Genomic DNA, 20,536 nt, shown 5'->3' with positions numbered 1-20,536 from the left:
TTTGCATCTCTTTTTAGACTGGGAGCCCTTCAGGGACAGAGAACCATTTACTTATGTATTTTACTACATAAACCACTTTTTGAACTGAGGCTGAAGTCCTAGCCACACTTTCCTGGGAGTAAACCCCACTGACTATAATGGGGCTTACTTCTGAGTAGACATGCATAGGCTGTAGTCCTCTCCACACTTTCCTGGGAGTAGGGCCCATTGACTCTAATGGGACTGACTTCTGAGGAGACAGGCAGAGGAGGGGCTCTGAGGCTGCAGTCCTGTCCACACTTTCCTGGGAGGAAGCCCCACTGCCTCTACTGGGACTTACATCTTCACCTGCTGTTTTCTCCACCCCCAAACAAGACCTCCCTCAGTCCAGTTCGACAAAACCGTCTTGAACTGTCCCTCCGCCCTCCCCGTAGGCCGTGCCAGTTCCTCGCGCCCTCATCCAACATGGCGCCACCTGCCACGGCAGGCCGGAATAATGGGAAGGATCCGGGCCCTTCCGTCAGTCCTCCGGGGCTTCTATGGTGTGTTTGTGCCGGAAGTCGACCTCCTCTCCTCCTCCGCTTGTGGAAGCGGCTGCTGAGGAGGCGAAGAGCGCGGAGTCGAGGGCCCCTCCCCACCCCCTCCCGGGGCAGCAGGTGAGCGAGGGAGGGGCGCCTGAGGGGGGGAGGAAATGAAACGCCCCCCCCCCCCAGCAAGGGCTGGTTCCTCCTCTTGCCCGCTCCCTGGACGAGTGCTCTGCCCGACACTGACAGTGAGGGGTGGCTTGGTTAGGGCTGGCATCTCGGCGGTGGCGTAGCTGGAGGGGGGCGAAGCACTTGGCCTGGCGGGGAGGTGGGTGAGCGGCCCCTCCCTTCGAAGCCACTGCCGTACGGCTCCGTTTTGCCCCCCCCGCAGGGAATGGCTCTGAAGGGAGGGGCCGCTCGCCCACCTCCCCGCCAGACTGAGTGCTCCGCCCCCCTCCAGCTACGCCACCGCATCTCGGGGGGACGCCGCCCCTCTGGAGCCCCCTCTAAGTGGAAACAAGGGGTTCAACGCCCTCCCTGTGCTCAGAAGCCCCCCTCCCCATTCCTTGGGGAGGGGGCAGCCGTGTCAGCACATTCCAGGAACACCACAAAGGGTCTGGGGGCACCTGAAGTACTGCCTGCCACATGAACTGTGGCAGAGGCTGTGGCAGGTTGAAGCCTGTCTAGGTGTGTCAAGGGGTGGGTGGGGGTGGCAGGAGCAAAGGGGGGAACCAGTTTAAGTTTCAGCCCCCGAAGCCGTGACCCCCCAAGAGGTGGTGGAAGAGCCGGGACCATGAAGGGGGTGCCTGCGTCATGGGTTGAATCGGTGCCACTCCTGACACGTCCACCCTTTCCGCCCCACAGCTGTGCCCTTCTTTTTCTCTGTGTCTCTCTGCCTGCTGAGGCTGTTCCTTCATGGATTTGACAACATGGGCCACAAAAAAACCCAATACCACACTAGGGGCCCAATCCCGTCCAACTTTCCAGCACAGGTGCAGCTCCAATGCAGCCTCAAGGTAGGGAAACAAATGTTCCTTGAGGAGGTCTCTGTGACTGCCTCCCCACCACAGGATGCAATGCACACCCCGTTGACATGGCTGCACCAGCGCTGGAAAATTGGATAGGATTGGGCCCTTGCTCTGTTAGTTTTTAAGGTACTCCGAGGTGCCACTAATTTTGTGTGTGTTGTAACTTCCGATGGTTGTATAAATGGGTCAGGGATTGGGTTTTGAGTTGAGAGCTGCCAAACTGAGGAGCTCTTTTTGTGGAAAGAGTAGGTGAATGTTATGTTTAGAAATAAAGGGGAGGTTGATTATTGAAAGGCCTCTGTTGGGTGAAGTCTAGGATTAAGGTGCGTAGCAGATCTTCCAGCTGGTGATGGCATGTATTTATAGGCCCTAAATTTCTGCACCCAGAAAATTTTGCTTAAATACCAAGAGAAAGAATACTGTTTTTCTGAATGTGGTAGAGTTCTGTCATCCCCAGATCACTGCCTTTGTATTCACAGGAGAAAACTAAAGGTTTATAAATGTAAATATAAACATAAATATAAATAAATGTTAATTGGCACCTTGAAATTCTCAGAGCTATATCATTTAAATAGGAAGTTAGTAGCTTTTGTATGCAGAGGGGAAAACTGAAAATATACCTACAAGTTGTAGGTAGCCACCTGGAGGGCCTTATCTAGTATGCCCACCAATTCAGACCAACCAAAATATACTAGTAATGTTTCACATTCCGCAGACTCCATGTTCAACAAGACTTTCAAGCAGACAGAAGGGAAAATCAGCTCTCTTCTGAAGGCAACAGATTGTCTGTGTGAAGTGCTTGTGTAAGTGCCTTGGACACAGAAGAGGCTGTTTCTGTTGTCTGCTGAGCCAGAAAATGAGGATAAACTTGTGCAACCTATAGGGATAGAGGTTTCAGCATTAGGCTCTAGGGACAAATCCACTTGTGATTAAGTAGGTTGTTGCAAAAGCAAATAAACACCAACAAGCTCTTCAACCAAAAACACATTCTGTATTGAAAGTATATTATTGCTATGGTATCTTATTGATTGATTTATTAATTTATAATATTTTTCTCTTGTTTCCGCCACTGGTGCGTTTGCTCAGGGTGGCTAGCATAAAATATACACAATAAAGCAATACAGTAGAACAATAAAACTATCCATTAAACAACTAGTCATAGAGCAGCAGGCAATATTAAAACAATACAGCTAGTCCTCTCTTAAAGTTGCTGGTAGGTTCATGGAAACTTCAACTTTATGTTAAATGACGTCAAACAAAACTAGTTTTACTGTAGGCTAATTGATATATGTAAACAAGAGTTCAGTTCCTACAGCATATTTTTGTTTACAAAAACTTAACCAAACTAAACGTTCTTCTAATATTCTAATATTAAACATTCTAATATTAAACAGCTTCTAATATTAAACACTGAAATAAATGTGAGATTTCCAAGCCAGAGAAAGCCCACACAAACATGGGGATAATGTGCAAACTCCACACAGACAGTGACGCTAGCTAGGAATCAATTATTTTCGCAACAACTTTATAACAAAATGACTTTAAGTGAGGACTTGTGTGCATATGTGTAAAAGGACATGACATCAGTAAAAGTAGCAATAATTGATCTGCTTTTCTGGTCCTTTTTGCTTTGTTTTCTGCATAGATTTTTGGAATTGTTTTAGACATTGGATTTACTTCCAAATTCGAAAGGATAGAAGATATAGGGAGTCTAAACTGTACTGACCCCCTTTCCTGTTTGTGGCTTTCTGCTTTACAACTGGCCAGGACACACAACTAGCTTTCTTCTTCCATGGTGGAAGAAAGATGCCATTCTTGTGACCTTTCAGTGCTTCTGGTTTAGGATTTCAACATGAACTGATAGCGATGATGCCGATGTACCTTACAACATAATGCATTTCAAGCCCTGGAATTTATGTGCTCGAGACACTGATTGGAATTTGAACTTTTTGCTCCAACATTCTTAATCTCACTGCTCTGAGATGCCTGCTGTTGGCCCAAAAATACAAATTAATCTCTAAAGATTATTTACTGAGTATTCATTCCTGCTTGTAGATGGAATGCTGTAAAGAATTTCACATGAACACCTGTTGGGACTAATTGGTCTCAATTTTCTTCTTTTTAAAGCCTCTTTGACATCAGGAGCCTCCCCCACCCCACCAAACTGTTTGACTGTAGAAGGTAATGGGCTCGGAGAACAGTGCTTTAAAGCGTGATGCACTGGAAGAGCCTCCATTTACGTTACCCTCTGGAGTCTATATTTACCCAGCGGTGCTGCAACGTGGAAAACTTGCTTCAGTCTTTGTGTACAAGAGAGAAAATGAAGACAATGTTAACAAAGCGGCCAAGGTATTGTACCTGATATGTAGACTTCTAGAATCATGATAGTTCCCTGAACACTTCCTTAGGAATGACGCATTATCTTCATTCAACCTCAACACGGCTTTCTGGTCCTTTGTTAGAGTAGGAGCCAAAACAGACCAGGGGAAAAACAAGTTAATTCACAGTGTCTGGAGCATAAGTAGCCCAGTTTCTTTCAGGTTTTGCTAATTCAAGTAACACTCAAATGCATCAACTCCAAACATTAACTCTGCTCACAAATTACCATGGATTAGGAATGCCTTGTTGAACTGCTAGCATTAAACAAACATTGAACAGAGTAGAGTAGGAAATGGAAAGATGTACAAACATAAAATTAACAAACCCAGTCTGGATTATTTTAAGCCTAGTAGTTCATGATAAGTTCTTTCGTTGTTAATATTCTCAGGTGAGATAAACTCAGAAACTTTGTCTACGTATTTCTTATGTTATCAGTCCCTTTGAATTATTGAAAATTCCTTTAGGAAATAAATATATGATCAGAGCAAATTTATAGTGGGTGAATGCCAAATTTGTATGCTTGGTAAATTGCCATAAAATGTAATTTGCTGAAAATTTTTGAATGTTCTTATTTGTAAGTTAAGGAGTGGGAAGAAGAACTGAAGGTCAATTAGTTGAAAGGAAGAGAAGACCAAATTTACAGGAACATAATTTTGCAAACCTTCAGGTTCTGTGTTTTGAAACCTCATTCAGACTACTAGGGTTACTTGATCAGACAACCACAAACAACCTAGTTACCTTTAAAGGTCCTGTTGCAGCAGGAGAAAGGGAAGCTGTGACTCTTTGTTCTCATTCCCCCCCCTAGTCCTGACATTCTCCACCCATGACCTGATATAATTAATTCCCATAGCTTCAAAATTGCTGCTTGTTGCTACAGAGCTACTGAAGTAGACAAAGAACCCCTTGCTCTTACATTCAGGTGCTGGGAGGTGACAGTCTAAGCAGTTTTCAACCTCTGTACTGTGGCACATTGGTATGCCATGTATGGTCCACGGATGTGCCATGGGAGTTTGGAGGAGGGTCATATATCTGTAGGGCCATTGGGGTATGTGAACCCCCAGCTGGCAATGTGGTGTGCCTTGTCCATTGTCAAAAAACCAGTGGTGTGCCTTGACAATTCTAGCACCCTGTCAGTGTGCTGTAAGATTTTAAAAGGCTGAAAACTTCTGGTCTAGGTGGAAGGAGGTGCAGCTAGCACCTTGTGCAAGTGCACAGTTGCTGAGTGGACAGGCACCACTGGCAAGCTTGGACCACTGATTTCAGCAGGGGCATGTCCACTCAGCTGTTGTGTACTTGCAGAGTGTTGCTTGCAGTCCCTTCTGCCTTTTGGCACCTGAATATAAGAAATTATCTGCCCATAGTGCTAAGCAGTAGTTTTACTGCCACAGGCATTAAGTATCTGAAGTCAAAGAGTGCTGGACTCCAAGCCAATGGAGAAAACAGGAGCAGCATCCACCCCTCCCCCCACAACAAGAGCTTTAAACTGGCTATCTATTTGACCTGGCAACAGTGCACACTGCAGTCCTATAAATACTGAACTGAGAGTGAGTCCCACTGAACATAAAGCATAGAATTTTGCTGTTGTACTGTTGTGACCATAGTAAGTGGTTCATGCAATTATTGTACCTTGGGAAATATTCAGATCTGGAAACCTTCATTTTTTCTTTGAAATCACAAAATTGCACTCCAAAGCACTAGGGTAGCAGTGGCCAAATTTGCCACTTCTGAGCAACAGAAATGCAGTCCCTGTTCAGACCGCATCTTTCCATTTTGCCCAGGCGCTGCAGTCGCATCTGTTGCCTGGCGTCCCAGAAGGCTACATGACAGGACAACTGGGCAGACACAACTATTGAGGAGGACTACATGTGGCGCCCAGGTGGAACTCTAAGGTCCTCTCACTGGGCAGACTGATTCATCCAAACCCTGGATCTGGGGTTCAAGCAGCCCTGCCATAGAGAGTTGGAGAATGTCTTTCTCTGCTCCATTTTTGGCTTGATTGCCTTGTCCTTGATTGCTCTTTGAAGTTATGACTGTAGATCCAAGGTTCTCAAACTCCCAAGGAGTTTGAGAACCAAGGTAAGTGTGTGCAGGGGAGGGGCTGAGGCAGCGACATGATCCCCGAATTGCGCTGCTGCTGGGGAAGGAAGTGCTTTTTTTAACCTACCTGCAGCCAGCACCAGAGTCCTAGGAGGTCCTGGAACCCACAAAGTCCTTCGCAGTGCTCCCCATGCCTCCAAATGTATAAGAATAGGAAAAAGGGCACTTCTGATTCCTTGGTGAAACCTTAAAGTGCCTGTTTTTTTGCTATTCTTATATATTTGCAGGCATGGGGAGCTCTGCGAAGGACTCCGCGGGCTCCCTGGACCCTCCAGGACTCTGGTGCTGGTTGCAGGCAAGTTAAAAAACAACAACAACCCAGTACTGTCCCTGGCAGCAACTCAATCCTGGGGATCTTGTTGCTGCCTTCCTTCTTCTCCCACTCCATAACGGGTCAGGGGCAGGGCTTCTCAGGCTGGGGCGTCGCAATGCCCCAAGAACCTCGGGTGTAGATCATTAGAACCTTCTGTGTCAGCTTATGGGTAGAGAGCCTATAGTCTGGTTATGTTGATGGGAATTCTGATTGGTACACTAGAATCAAACACTTCAACTGAAACATTCTGATGAAAGTTCAGTCAAATTACACAGAAACTGTATAAAAAGCAGCCCATGCCTGTCTTCCTGCCCTCTTCACTTTTGGATGTGTTGTTTGTAGGTAGAGGCTTCATACTAAGTGGTTTTTATCTTGCATTTTGAAAGCACCTGAAAACCTTACGCCACCCTTGCCTCCTGCGCTTCCTTTCTTGTACTGTGGAAACAGATGGAATCCACTTGGTTACAGAGCGTGTGCAACCACTGGAGAAGGTCCTGGAAACCCTCTCTTCTTCAGAGATATGTGCTGGAATTTATGATGTTTTGCAGGCTCTCGTCTTCCTCCATGATAGGGTGAGTACTCTTCCTCCAGGTCCATAAAAGGAGGTGAATGTTGTAGGTGACTTTGGAAATTGAGGTCCTTAAAGTGGGGAGATGGCTCTATCATTGTATCTTGCTGATTGTGACTAGTTAGACTTGTAAAATCAGATATCTGAAATTGCCTTTCACTTTTCCTATCCGATTATCTGGTTTCATAATAAGCAGTTCCATCACCATATGAAAGTGAATAATTTAATAATTTACTCTCTATTTTGAGCACACCCTTTTGGTAAGTAAACTTTATACAGATCTGATAATTTTGCTTAGATGGATTATGTTTACATGCCTTATTCTGAACTTGATATTTGAGTTTTTTAAAAAGTTGAATTATTGGCTAGAGTGGGATGGTTATCAGGGAGAGGTGGAAGCTATGTGCATACATAGGGGAAGATTATGAGAGACTGAAGACCCAGTAGGTAGCTGTGCTGAGTGGCAATAATGGCATTAAAAAAAATTGTGAAATCTTGTACTCCTTGAGTTGGTAGGTGTGTTTTTCTGTAATTTAAATTAAACCCACTTTTTAAGGGTTCTGTTAAGATGGGTGTTCGTGTTAACTATCTGGCCCTAGGTGCCTCAAGCAAATGAAGTAGTTGCAGAACAAATGAAATTGGCCATCCGAATATACAACTAAGATCATGGATCATGTGCCTTCTAAACAAATATTTTGTTTTACACAGTTAGAGGGCAAACTATCTCTGACCCTCCCCCCCCCCCGATGATTGGGTTCTTTAAACCTGGACAGGAAACACTTTGAGATAGCTTTTGCCAGTTGCAACAAGCTTTATTAAGCCATAGAAGATGAAAACCATTCTATGTTATTTACAGCTAAAGTAATAAGTACCCAATCCTTCTCCATGCTTACTGTCATGCCCTTTCTTAAAACTGACACAACATTTACAGCATTGAGAAAATCATGCAACTTGGGAGAATACATGATGGCAGAGCACTCTCTCACTTACTCACCTGACCAGAATCCACTGATAGGTATTGTCCAGTCTTGTCTGGGGAGAAGTATAATGGTGGAGACTTCTGTTTCTGCTCTCTTTGAGTTCACCTCTTTATCCCCTTGGTGAGGTTCCTCCTGGAAGAACTTGCCTTCTGGGATGGCTTCTCTGTCCTTTTTCTCTTGAAATAAACTTCCATCTTGGCTTGTCTGAGTTGATACATCCTTGGGATAGACAAGCAGGCTTCTTTGGGGGAGGGGTACACAAGTTCTGTCCATGTTGCATCTGGTTTTGAGAGGCCCCCCCTGTACTTTCCAGCATTTGCTGCTCCCTTTTCTCATAGCTTTGAGTTCTGATAAGCTTCTGTTGATCAGCAGGCCCGTGTTAGTCTGTTCATGTTCTTCAGCTGTCCGTTGTCAACCTTTTCTCTGTCCAGCCAGAGTCAGCCAGCCAGACCATTTGCACTTTCACTCTCTTTTAACTGTCTAATTAGTAATGCTCTAAAGGTAGAGGGGAGGGGAAAAGGAGTAAAAAGGCATTAAGTGCAACATAAATACGTAAAAAGCATCATCATAAGCTGTAACAGTAACAATAGAATTTGAGGCCATCTTTTAGCAAATGGCCTTTGGTTTTGGATCTGACAGAACTGGGATATGGGTTTTGTAGTGGTATCCACTGTATAAAATTCTCTACAATGTCTCCAGCTCTGTGGTTTAGAAGTTTATTTTAAATGGTTTTTTGTCATGAACAAAAGGTAGATCCTGAGGTAGCATTAATGGCTTTCTTTTCCTGGATAGTTGCGCCAGGAATAACCTGAGTTATGCGATTTAATCTTGGCTTGGCATAAAGCTCCCCTTCTTGCAATAGCTTTCTGATGGCATATAAAACTCCTCTGGTTTTGGCAGGTCTCCTTTGGAGTCTCATGACACCTAATTAGTACAGTATTAACAAGAGTCTTATGCTTAATCTATTCCCAGCCTTACTGTGTTTTCTCTCTTTTAAAAATTTATATTTTAGGGAAACCTAACGCACAACAATGTCTGCCTATCCTCTGTATTTGTGAGTGAGGATGGGCACTGGAAACTAGGAGGCATGGAAACCGTCTGCAACCAGAATGAAGCTACAGCAGAGGTAGAATCAAATAGTCTATTCCTTTCCTCAAGGGAGCATTTCCTACTCCCTGGGTGATCCTACCTGTAGAATTCAGTCCCATGGAGTAAGCAGTTACAAGTGTGTGGGCTCATTATCCTAGCCCTGTTGCTTTATTTCAAAGCCAGATTTCACAGATTCTTAAATAATGGTATTAAACACAATTGGGAATTAATTATCTACAAGCCAGAGGACAGTTGCTTTTTGTAGGTGACAGTGGGCAATCACTTAGTAATGCTGCTGTTTCAGTTTAGGTAATCCTCATGTCTTTGTACGGATTTGGCACCAGATTCTGCAGTTTAATTTTCTGTGGCTGTGCCTACCTTTGTTGGAGATATTACTTTGACAAGATTTAAAGGAGGATGATAATCTGTGGGCCTTAAAGCAAACCAGCCTAATAAGTTTTATGTACGTAAAACCAGCTGTGCAGCATCACCACATGGTGGGAACCAAAGATATTGTGTGTAATCAGGAACTGCGAATGAAGACTTATGTGACTATGTGTGTAAATTAGAGAGAGGAACAGGAAGGATAAACATGACCTTCCTTGTTTTATAGGTGTGTATAGAAGAAAGAACACTATACTGTGCAGTAGCTGTAGTTGTGAGTGGCACAGTGTGTTTGTGAGATAGAATGGGGAGAGTTTGTGGGTGAGGGGAAATGGTGATGTGGCAGCAAGGTGACATGTGTGTATTAGAGACAATACAACTGGGTGACCGTACAATGAAAGGTGAAGGGGATAGAGGCTATCGGATGCTCTTGTTCTTGCCCACATACTGCTTCTCATAGACCTGCAGTCTATACAGTGGGGAGCAGGTGACCTGATTCCATGTTAGATCCGCTCCACCCAATTCAACAATTCAGAAGCCTGTGGTGGTTGGGGCCAGAAATAAACCGAACCTTTCACTAGTCCCAACAGAAAAGAGTGAGACACATCAGCAGTACTTGCTGTTCCTCTCAGCTAGCAGAGTGCAGTGCTGCCATGAGGAGCGAGTTTTTTTTGTGCTGCCACCTTACAAAAGGACTCAAGAACAACTGTATGTTTAACTTGTTTTCCAACTTTGCTGTTGTAGAAATCCAGAATGCTGAGGAGCACAGTTTGAAAAGTACTACTCTAGGCTAGCCACTCTGGACTGTTAGGGAATAACTGGTGCTTTCTTTCCGAAGGGTGGGTTCAGAGAAAGGAAAGGTTAACATCCATTTGCAAAGCTGTATTTATTTTATTATATTTATTCTTGTAAATTCCTAATATGCCAATAAAGGTTACTGAAGTAGTAGAGAAAGGAAAGATGTTGCTGCTGTTATCTTTACTGGTTTTCAGGCATGTAGCCAGGTTGATGGAAAACTATGAACATGTGAAGGCTTTTGCTTTTCATGTAGTATTGCTCAGTGCTGATTCACCAGCCTTTTGTTGGTTAAAAAGTTTCTCTTTTTGTAGTTCCTGCATAGTATCGAGCCAATACGAGAGAAGATGGGCATTCCACCTGAAGAACTGGTAAGCTTATCTGTTGCTTATGCTAGCGAGCTGTTCCATGGCAGAGATGAAAACTGAGTTTAGAATGGCTTTTCATTTATATATGTTACAGGCATTGTATGAAACTCAGGCATTCTGTAGAATGCCTGGCAAAGTATGAAAGAATCTTATTTCATTCTGACCTTAATGTACTTTAGCTAGGGATTGTATAGAATGCCTACCCTTTTTTGGAAACATATAGTAGACAACAGGGGAACACTTTATTAACAAATTGAAACCTAAAATTTTATTAACCAACTGTTAATGAGTTGGTATCTGAAACTTAAACTAAATAAAAATATTCTGAGGAGCATTGTGTCATTTTAATCTTTCATTTATTGCAACAGTCTGAACTTGAACAACATTCTGAATTGCATAGAATATTTTTCTTAACACAACATTTCTTAGTTTGACACTTTGTCTTACACATGCACTTAACAAATCCTTGCCTGGTTCCTGTTGACAGTTGTGTTTCAGCTGACCTGAGTGATGCTTATTATTAACAGTATTTATATACCGCTTTTCAACTAAAAGTTCACAAAGCGGTTTACAGAGAAAAATCAAACAGCTAATGGCTCCCTGTCCCAAAAGGGCTCACAATCTAAAAAGATGCAAAAAGAACACCAGCAGACAGCCACTAGAAAAGACACTGCTGGGATGAGGTGGGCCAGTTACTCTCCCCCTGCTAAAAAGAGGAACACCCACTTGAAAAAGTGCCTAAAAACCAATTAGCAGGGGTAAATTATTGCATACTTTGCCAAGAAAATGGGAGGTAGGCATTCTATACAATCCCTCGGTAAGGTATGTAAGGTCAGAACGAATTTAGCTTCTTTCATACTTTGTCAGACATATAGAGTGCTGGAGTTTACACAATGCCTGTAACATATAGTATTTAGAGTATATAGTAAATAGAGGTAAATTATCTTTTTATCTCCTGTGCACATCTATTTAGAAGATACTGTGGTGATGTTGCTGTTTTATTTCTGTGTTGGGTTGTCTCTGGGAAAAGAACTGGGACCTTTTAATGAAAGAACTTTAGTCTCAAGAATGTTGCCTCTAGATTTTTGCTATGTTAACGTTTTAAGCATGAACTTCAAACCTGGCAGCCCCCAAAGTTCAGCTGGCATTTTCCAGGCATATTTATGCTTTTTAAATGTTAGATTTTGAGGCTAGTTTCTAACTTCCCTTTTTGCGTGCATAAATGTCGTTCAAGCAATGATAATCTTCAATTGATATGAAAAATGTGTACCTTCATTTCATCAGTTTTAAATACTTTCAAGGCAGCTTATATGAAGTAAAACCATATTAAGTAAAAAAAAAGCATTAAAACAATGACTAAATATGTTTTCAAGAGCAGCAATAAAATAAAAATAGAATAAAGCATCAAAAAAACACCCTAAAACAATTACCAGTAAACATTAAGAGCCTAATAGCACACTAGTCAGATGCATGTCTAGTCAGATGCTTCATTGTATTCAGTGAGGCTTACTCCCAAGAAAGCGTGTATAGGATTGCAGCCTAAGCGAATAAAGAGATTTTGGCCTGGTGCTTTTTTTGTAATTTTTGAGTGAATATCTCGCTTTTCTATAGAGAAATTACATCCCAAATGGCTAATAAAAAGTCTAAAGTATCATAAGATAAAAGATGATCACTTAAATAGCACTTAATAAATATAAGAAAAATATCCATTATTGCAGGATAGAACAGGGTTGGTAAAAAGTGTTTCTGGCCAACACTGTCGCCTGATTATTTAAGAGCATCCCTGACTTGCATGCCTGTCTTTTAAGGATTTTACCATTAGATCCAGAACAGAATGTACAGCTACTTCCAGATCAGCAGAATCCCTGCCTAACATCACTCCATCTTTTCTGGATAAGTTCCAACTTGTTTGCTGTAAGTTCAGAATAATGGCAGACATCAGTTCAAGACCTTTACTGTTCCCTGAGATCAGAAGATGGAAATGAGAGGTAAAGCTGGGTGTCAGCACATTGATCACCCTTCAGCCCATCCAGATGACCTTCCACAATCAGTTTAACTTCATGGAAATGTTAAAAAACTTGGGAGACAAGATGGAGCCTTGTGCTTTCCCATATGTTTATGGGAAAGTTTATAGAAAAGTTTATGGGGTGCATCAGCACTGTTCTCAGTCACATGCTGAAACCAGCCTTTCTGAGATAAGCTGGAGCTAGTCCGAAGCAGTTCTTCTTAAGCTTATCCTGGCTAGGCTACCAGAAGGGATACCAGAAGGGTATCCAGAAGGATACCATGGTTGTTGGTATCTAGCACTTCTCAGAGAGAACCAACAGGATGCGCTCCTCCTGTCCATCCCTAGTGTCCATCTTCTAACCAAGGCGGTTTCAGTCCCATAACCAGGTCAGAAACTAGACTAGCTCTAAATAATATCCAGTTTAAATCTTTCCATACTATTAATAATTTTATAAACGTATTAGTCAATCCTGACTATCTTAGCCTTTCTTCATAGGGAAGATACTTCAATCCCTTGATCTGTTTGGCAGGATTTTTCTCAATATTTTGATATAATTTTTTTTAAAGGTGGGGCAACCTGAAATGCACTTGTATAAACAAATTATACATTTTAATTTGACCATTTTATTTTCAGTCCCTTTTCTTATAATTTAAAATATTATTTGCATTTTCCGCATCTACTGTGTTGAATTTCATTGAATTGTCTGCTGCAATCCCAAGTAAAAAACTGGTTATATGCTAATTATCCTTGTTGGGGTGCAGTAGGTATTTGACTCTGCCCCCTGACTTGGTTTTTTTCTTCTGGCTTCACCCCACAGCCATTCTTTTGCATCTGCCTCTGGTCGGTAGACCTTGAGATTCTAGTAAAAAAATAAATGTCGCACATGTCTGAAGTCTGCCAAATTCTGTTTTCCTGTGCTTTGCTGTGTCTGTAGCATGTGATAGGAATACAGGTCTATTTTTTTAGCTTTTAAGTTTGTTTCTGTCTCTGATAAATCATGTTTTGTACACTGATGTTTGCTTTGCTGTTGAAATGGTTCCTGCATTTCTCTTGTGCTGTTTCTCGTATCTGTGGCTCCCGGTCTTACTGTGTGCTGCTATAACAAGACAGCAGTAATTATTTTTTTGTTATAATTATATATGACACGTTTCCTAGGCTTAGAGACATTCTGGAGAAATTTAAGACTTTTGAAAAAAATTTAGATGCATTTTAAGTATGAGTGAGGTGATGGGGTGAGTGGGCTACTTACTTTTTATGTGCTGTTTTTTTCTGCTGCTGGCTAACTGTATTTTGTCGGTGCTTTTCTGATTTAACAGTATTTTATGTTGTTGCTTATTAATTGGAAATTTTATGCTGTTGCAGAGTTATAGTGGGTTTTGTTATGTGCTGGGCTGTTTGCTGGATGCTTAATTGATTTTGTGGATGAATGTATTGTTATATTTTATAATTTAATATTACGTCGTTTTATTATTTATTTGCTTTGTATTATATTTATGTTAGTCCCCTTGAGCACCTGCTGGGGAAAGGCAGGATAAAACTTTTAAAAATAAAATAAATTATGTATATTTAGTAGTTAATTTGGAAACAGACTTTCCAAACCAGCATTCACTTTGCCAAAGCTTTTACTTGATAGACAGGTGAAGCTTAGGGAAAACCATGGATGCTGTCCATCAGGAACTTCTTCTGCACAAACACGTTGGAAATCCATGCTCAGTTCATTTTCATGCTGTTTGCGCAGGAGTACCTCCTGATGGCCTTAAATATGCTCCAGTGCCTGCCTGCCTCTCTCTCTCTCTCTGTCTAATACACACTCACACATACACCATTTATGTAATGTACATAGTGACACAAGTATAAAAGTATGTTTGAGTTTCATGCAGATCCTGTTATGCACCAAGGAATTTTTATCAATGTATCTTCTACACCTGAAGTGTAGAATCTGAGGGAATGTTGTGTTGGACACTGAAAGCACAGTTTGTACAACCTGGCACCATTGTCCTATACAGTATAACTTACTTGGAAGCACATCTTTTGATTTCACATATTCCCAAATAAGTACTGCTAAATCAGTGTTCTTATAAGCTGTATAGAAGTGGAATTTGAGTTCTGAGAAAATGTGTTCTAATGCCAGAATACAAGACAACATGAGGCATTATTAAGATATTGTACTTGTTTGTAATTTTTTAGTATCTTTATTCATTAATGGTATGAAGAGGTTACTGTATTGAACACCTCTAGAATAAAAGATGAAGAATATATGAAGATGACTGTGCCAGTCTTTCTGTATAATCCTCTTTTTAATATTCTAGTCTACAGATTTCCAGCTTCTTCCTGAGGGACAGGGACATTCCCGGGATGCCTATTCATTTGGTGCAATGGTTGAAAACCTGTTGACTTATATAAATGAAGGAGGTAAGAGTCCTTCACGATGAAAAGGCACAGTTTCAAATTGCTTATGCCAGCTTTTTCTGTAATCTGTTAAGGAGCTGCTTTTGTTAGGAAAAAATATAGCAGAGCATCCACTACAAATGAATGGTCCATTATTTTCCCCCATTATTTCAGACTTTGATGCTAGGGAAGGGACCTTCAGCTTCCATAAATCCTCCATGTAGGACCCAAGAATTCTTGACCAGTGTTGAATTTTGTTCATTTACAGAGTGACAAATTACATCTAGTACCAATACATGGCCAAACTTGAAGCCAGTAAATGGCTCTCTTGATCCCAGTAAATGGCTTTTAGGCTCTTTGGTTTACTAGCTTCCTCCATGATTCTGTGGTGGGGAGCCTGAGTAACAACTACCTTAAACATGGAAAACATCCAGTATCGGATGCTGTGGCTTGCTGTTTGAGAAGATATCATCTGCACTCCAAAGGCAAATGCAGAACATGGAAGCATAGCAATTGGAGACTTCAACAACGTTTGCTTAGTTGAATTGCAATAATGCTTGCCTCAAGGATTAAAAGCCCCAGAATTATTTTTTGGCTCAAAACCCTCTCTATTGAATTTGGTGGAGACATCAGAATTCAGTAAGGAACCTGAAAATTCCCTGATGGGAGTAAACAGCAACCCCACACTCAATGCTCTCTCATTCCAAACATCCTCGGTGGAGGGGTTGTGTTCCACCAACAGGTCCTCTCCTTGATCCTGAAGCTGTCATTTGAAGGTTATATAGAGGTTATATAGCCTTAAAAGTCTGCACAATTCTGAGTTACAACTGACAATTTGGGGAGTGTGTGGTTAGAGATCCAAATTAGGATTGGCATGGAAAATAAACTAAACTGCTCCCTGATTCTCATGTGAGCCATTGGAAGCTTGCCCATCATTAACAGCAATTATCTAAATGTTCTCACCAGCATACATTGGATAAGAGATTTGTATCAGCAGCAAGGCAATCTGCAATGAGCTCCTTAAGCTTTAATTTATTGTTGAACCAATCTTTACAAAATAATCTGCCCTCAATATTTCTGTGTGTCTAGTTCACAGATGCCAAACATAAGGCCAGTTCACAGAAGCTCATTATCTGTCCTAAATGGTAGTTGGTGATGGAAGCTCTCCAGCATCACCATGAGCTGCTCTCGCTGCTGAGCTGCAAAATGGCACATTGGCAGACGTAGCATGGCTGAAAGGGTGGTGACGGGAGAGCCCAATTATGCAGCAGCTCTCAGCTGCTAAGCAGAAGTGGCACAGCTAAAAGTGTGGCCCACCTGATATTTGGTCTCTCCCATATCTTGAAAATATGATCAAGATTTGCGTACAGGTGTGCCCTCTTATCTGCAGTGGATTCCATTCCGTTACTCCCCAGGATATGTGAACCTGCAGATACAGGGAGATGCCCCCAACCTCCAGAGGCAAGGGGGACTGTGCTCGCCTCGCCTCCGGAGGGTCTTCTGAGCCTGGCAGAGGCCACACACATCTGTCCGTGGCCTCAGCCAGACGTAGAATGACTGAAATTAATGAAAAAATGCTACTTCTGGTTTTCATGAAAAACTGGAAGTGACATTTTTAATGCCTTAGAGCAGGGGTGCTCAATAGGTGGATCGCGATCTACCGGTAGATCACGAAGCAAAATGAGTAGATCGCGGAGTGCCGACCCCCCCCCTTCAGGTGCCTCTGGGAGGAAACGCCGGGAGTAAGGCCCATTGTACTCAATGGGGCTTACTCCCAGGTAAGTGTGGCTAGGATTGCAGCCTCACAGCCTAATCCTAGGCATGTCTACTCAGGAGTAAGTCCTGTTATACTCAGTGGGGCTCAAGGTACACCAGCATACATTGTACACATAAATGTTATATGTTATGATGGCGTGAACATTGTAAAAAAAACTCTGGTAGATCTCCGGGCCTTGCTGGGTTTCAAAGTAGGTCTCGAGCCAAAAAAGTGTGAGCACCCCTGCCTTAGAGTGCCTTATAAAGCTTTAAGAACGTCACTTCTGGTTTTCATAAAAAAACCAGAAGTAGCGGTTTTTTGCTACTTTCAGTCATTCTGAGCCTGGAAGTGGACATGCATGGCTTCTGCCAGTCTCAGAAAACCCTCTAGAGGTGAGGGAGGCCCCCTGTATTTTCTTTTCTGTCATTTCTGCAACTGAGTTTCCAAGAGAGAAAAAAGTCCATATTTCTGGTAATCGCCTGCCTAATGATACAGCTTCCTGCTTAATGAAATTCTGCACCATTAATACTATTCAGCCTGCTGTATGAAATGAATTTGACACCCCTGGTCTAGTTTATCCACTGTTTTTAGTCACCTTAGGAATAATCTTTTCTACCCTGGAAGTATTGTTGCTAAGCTTATGGTGTTTCAAAAATGAATCTTTCTGCTCCACTCTTTTTATTTTATAATCCTTTAAGCTGCCAAAACCTTGACATTTTTTGCTCTTAGTTGCTAACATTGATTTGATTGCTAAGCTGTGTGTTTCAGTTTCAGAGGATGTTCTCTCCAGCTTTCAAAACACCATACGCTCTACTTTGCTCCATCCAGACCTTAAGTGCCGCGCTCCACTATCTAGTTTACTGTCTCATGAATTCTTCAGGTGAGCAGACAGCTGGAAATTATGCTGTTATTTTTTCTTGGTTTCTGTGCTATTTTTTAAAATAGTAAAGCAGCTTATAAATATAGTAAATACATAAAAATAAGAAAATTAAAGCTTTTTAAAACTTACCCATGTGAAGTTCAGAGATCGTTATAAAATTTGTTGAGTCTAGGTGGAAGGAGCCTTACCGTTCTCTTTCTGTAACAATGGTCCTACAATGGTTCTATAGCATTGTTTGATTAGGAGCAGAGTAGTGAAGTGGTCGGCTACTTGCTGTGAATGCTGTTGCTCCATATTTTATGATGTGACACTTAGGATTAGAATCAAGTCCTTCAGGTGTTCTGATGCTTCAGGTTCACATTGACTGACATCCTTCACACCCAGAAGTTGAAATCATTTGGACAGCACTAGCTTACGATAAACAAAATATAATTTCGTCACCCAATCACCTTTCACTTCGGGCTGGAGAGAGCCATAGTGTTTGGCATTATAACTGACCAAACTTGAAGTTGTTGCATCATTCCATTTGGTGTCTCAGTATAATCTGTAGTTTAAGTATTCCTGTTTTATAAGCTCAGAAATTATCTTTTAAAGATAAAATGTGCAGTGCACAAGTGAAAGCCATCCCAAATGTTTACCTGGGATGCAGAATACCTTTTAATGAAAGAAGCCTGTAGAATGGTGGTGCTTGGGCCAAGGCAAACCTTCTGGCGAAGAAAGATTCAAATAAAGCCCTGTTTATTCGGTTGCATGTGTTGTTACCTGTGCTTGGTGTACAGAAGCAACTAGTCTGATCTTGGCTGACTATAGGAATAGCACTAAGAAGGGATGCCCCCTAAGTGTGTTGGACCCAACTCACTTAGGGCTTTATGGGCTAAAACCAGCAAATTGAATTGTTCTGGAAAGCAATATAGTACATAACCTAGTGTGTTAGGTGCATTGCTACAGGAGTGTAAAAAAAGTCAAAAGAGCCACCTTCTACTGCACAAGCTGTGGCCACAGAACAGACTCTATCAAGGTCATGTTTCCCCTTAAGAGCTCAGTTCATTCCAAGTATATCTTAAGTGTGTGCGTGTTTGCATCAATGTACTGTGACCCTGAAACACATGAGTGCCACATTCTGGCATTCTAGAGTCATTGAACTTTACAGGCAGCTTTCAATATACATGGGGGTTAAGTTCGTAACCAAAAATCAGCTTTCCAGTGAGATTGCAATAGGGATCAGTCCGTGAGCACTCACTTTGATATGTGATTATGACTACTGAGAGAGGCCACTGGGATGAGGATACTAGTGGCTCACTAGCCTGGGCAATCAAATTTGGTGCTGGGGAAGACTTTGTGTGCATTTTTCTAAAACCCCAAGAATGAATCCCCTCCTCAAAGCTGTGCCTGCCTGCCTGCCTGCCTGCCAGTCAAGACTGGACAGAAAAACTCACAAGAGGCAGAAAGAGAAATACATATCCATAGCAGCCGTTGAAGGCAGCCTAAGAAGCTAAGTCAAGGCCCTCCAGGATTCAAGCAGGATAGTAAGAAGTTTCACAGCTTTGTGGAGGGAGGAGGCGGCAGCTGGGAGAAGACTCATTCTTGGCATTCAAGATTAACACCCCTTCCCTCAAAACACTGAACCTGATTGACCATTGATGGGCCTGGATTCATCTCCCCAGGATCGTGTTGACCAGAAGTTTCTCTCCCTTCTGGTGCACTTTAGAGTCTCGCCCTTCAACCTCGAGGTGAGAAATAGTTATCAACCATCAAGCCATTTACCAGACTTCAAAGGAAGCTGTTTATGTGACTCTTGTGACCCTAATCTCGCTATTTCAAAAACAAGCCTGCACAATTCACACTTCTGTATTAATTTTTCAATAAGACTTTGTAAATTGAGATCTACCAGTATTTTGCTTTCTCTTTGTGGATATTGAATTTATTCTCATTCTGTTAAGTTTTTGTTATGTATAACCCTTAATTTTTTTCCTTCCAGAAATGATTTTCTGGAAGTTGTGAGCTTTCTGAATAGTTTAACCCTGAAAACTGAAGAGGAAAAAACTGAATTTTTCAAGTAAGTGAAAAACATAGACTCCTAACTGTGTGTGGTGTTTCGGTGTATTACTAGACAGACAGGTCCTGTTTCAGATGTTATATTAATGAGAATTTTCTCTGTAAAAGATGGCATAACTTGTGTATTTTGGTTTTATTGCATAAATTGTGCTTGCTAACGGGGTAAGAGGCACTTTTTCAAGTGGGGGCTCCTCTTTTATTTAGCAGGGGGAGAGTAACTGGCCCTCCTCGTCCCACCAGTGTCTTTTCTAGTGGCTGTCTGCTGGTGTTCTTTTGCATCTCTTTAGATTGTGAACCCTTTTGGGAAAGGGAGGCATTAGTTATTTGATTTTCTCTGTAAACCACTTTGTGAACTTTTAGTTGAAAAGTGATATATAAATACTGTTTAATAATAATAATAATAATAATAATAATTGAAGAGAGAACTTTATGAATAACAAACTTCAAATACATGCCATGCTAACTTTGTTTTGAAAAGCTTGGTGCTTTTGTGTCGGTTATCAGAATAGTACCACTTTGCAGAACATTATCTTCCTAATGTTGATGACTGTGATAGATGCTCCCCTCCACCACCCATCCCCATATAAAATACAGGGTGTTCCTGATTGATTCCTGTAGACTGGTTAGATGGACATTATACTGACATTATGCAAAGTCCTTGTGCAGGTTTGAATGGCTTCAGTGCAAAGCCCGTACAACATGCATAGAGACTTTGTGGCTGCCTTGTCAATGTCATGCTGGTCTGAAAGTTAACCTTTTATTAGATCTCCCACCAAATGTGTATCACTTAAGCAGTGATACCTTTTTGAACTAGAGACAGGTTGTGGTCTGATTTGAGAGCAGAAGTGGAAATGGGTCTAACTTGTTCATCAGGAGGAGGGGAAAAAAAGATCAAGAAACCTAGTAGAACTTGCTTCTCAGATGCTCTTCTAACTGCTTTACTTA

At 41.9% G+C, this 20,536-nt stretch overlaps 1 protein-coding gene across 1 annotated transcript in view; it reads left to right on the top strand.

Annotated features, from left to right (window-relative positions):
• Positions 1-532: 532 nt before the first annotated feature.
• The window catches only part of SCYL3 (SCY1 like pseudokinase 3), a 33,149-nt gene continuing 13,145 nt past the window's right edge, over positions 533-20,536 (top strand). Inside the window, exons 1-8 of the mRNA XM_066625295.1 lie at positions 533-635; positions 3,659-3,880; positions 6,707-6,892; positions 8,881-8,994; positions 10,451-10,507; positions 14,822-14,924; positions 17,425-17,536; positions 19,515-19,592. Coding sequence (XP_066481392.1) covers positions 3,716-3,880; positions 6,707-6,892; positions 8,881-8,994; positions 10,451-10,507; positions 14,822-14,924; positions 17,425-17,536; positions 19,515-19,592 — 815 coding nt within the window. The 5' untranslated portion in view covers positions 533-635; positions 3,659-3,715. The remainder of the gene's footprint in view (positions 636-3,658; positions 3,881-6,706; positions 6,893-8,880; positions 8,995-10,450; positions 10,508-14,821; positions 14,925-17,424; positions 17,537-19,514; positions 19,593-20,536) is intronic.

The sequence above is a fragment of the Tiliqua scincoides genome, chromosome 4 (genome assembly GCF_035046505.1).
Source record: "Tiliqua scincoides isolate rTilSci1 chromosome 4, rTilSci1.hap2, whole genome shotgun sequence".
Lineage (NCBI taxonomy): Eukaryota > Metazoa > Chordata > Lepidosauria > Squamata > Scincidae > Tiliqua > Tiliqua scincoides.
Note: the sequence above shows the minus strand (reverse complement) of the source record. Positions and strands in the feature narration are given on the sequence as shown.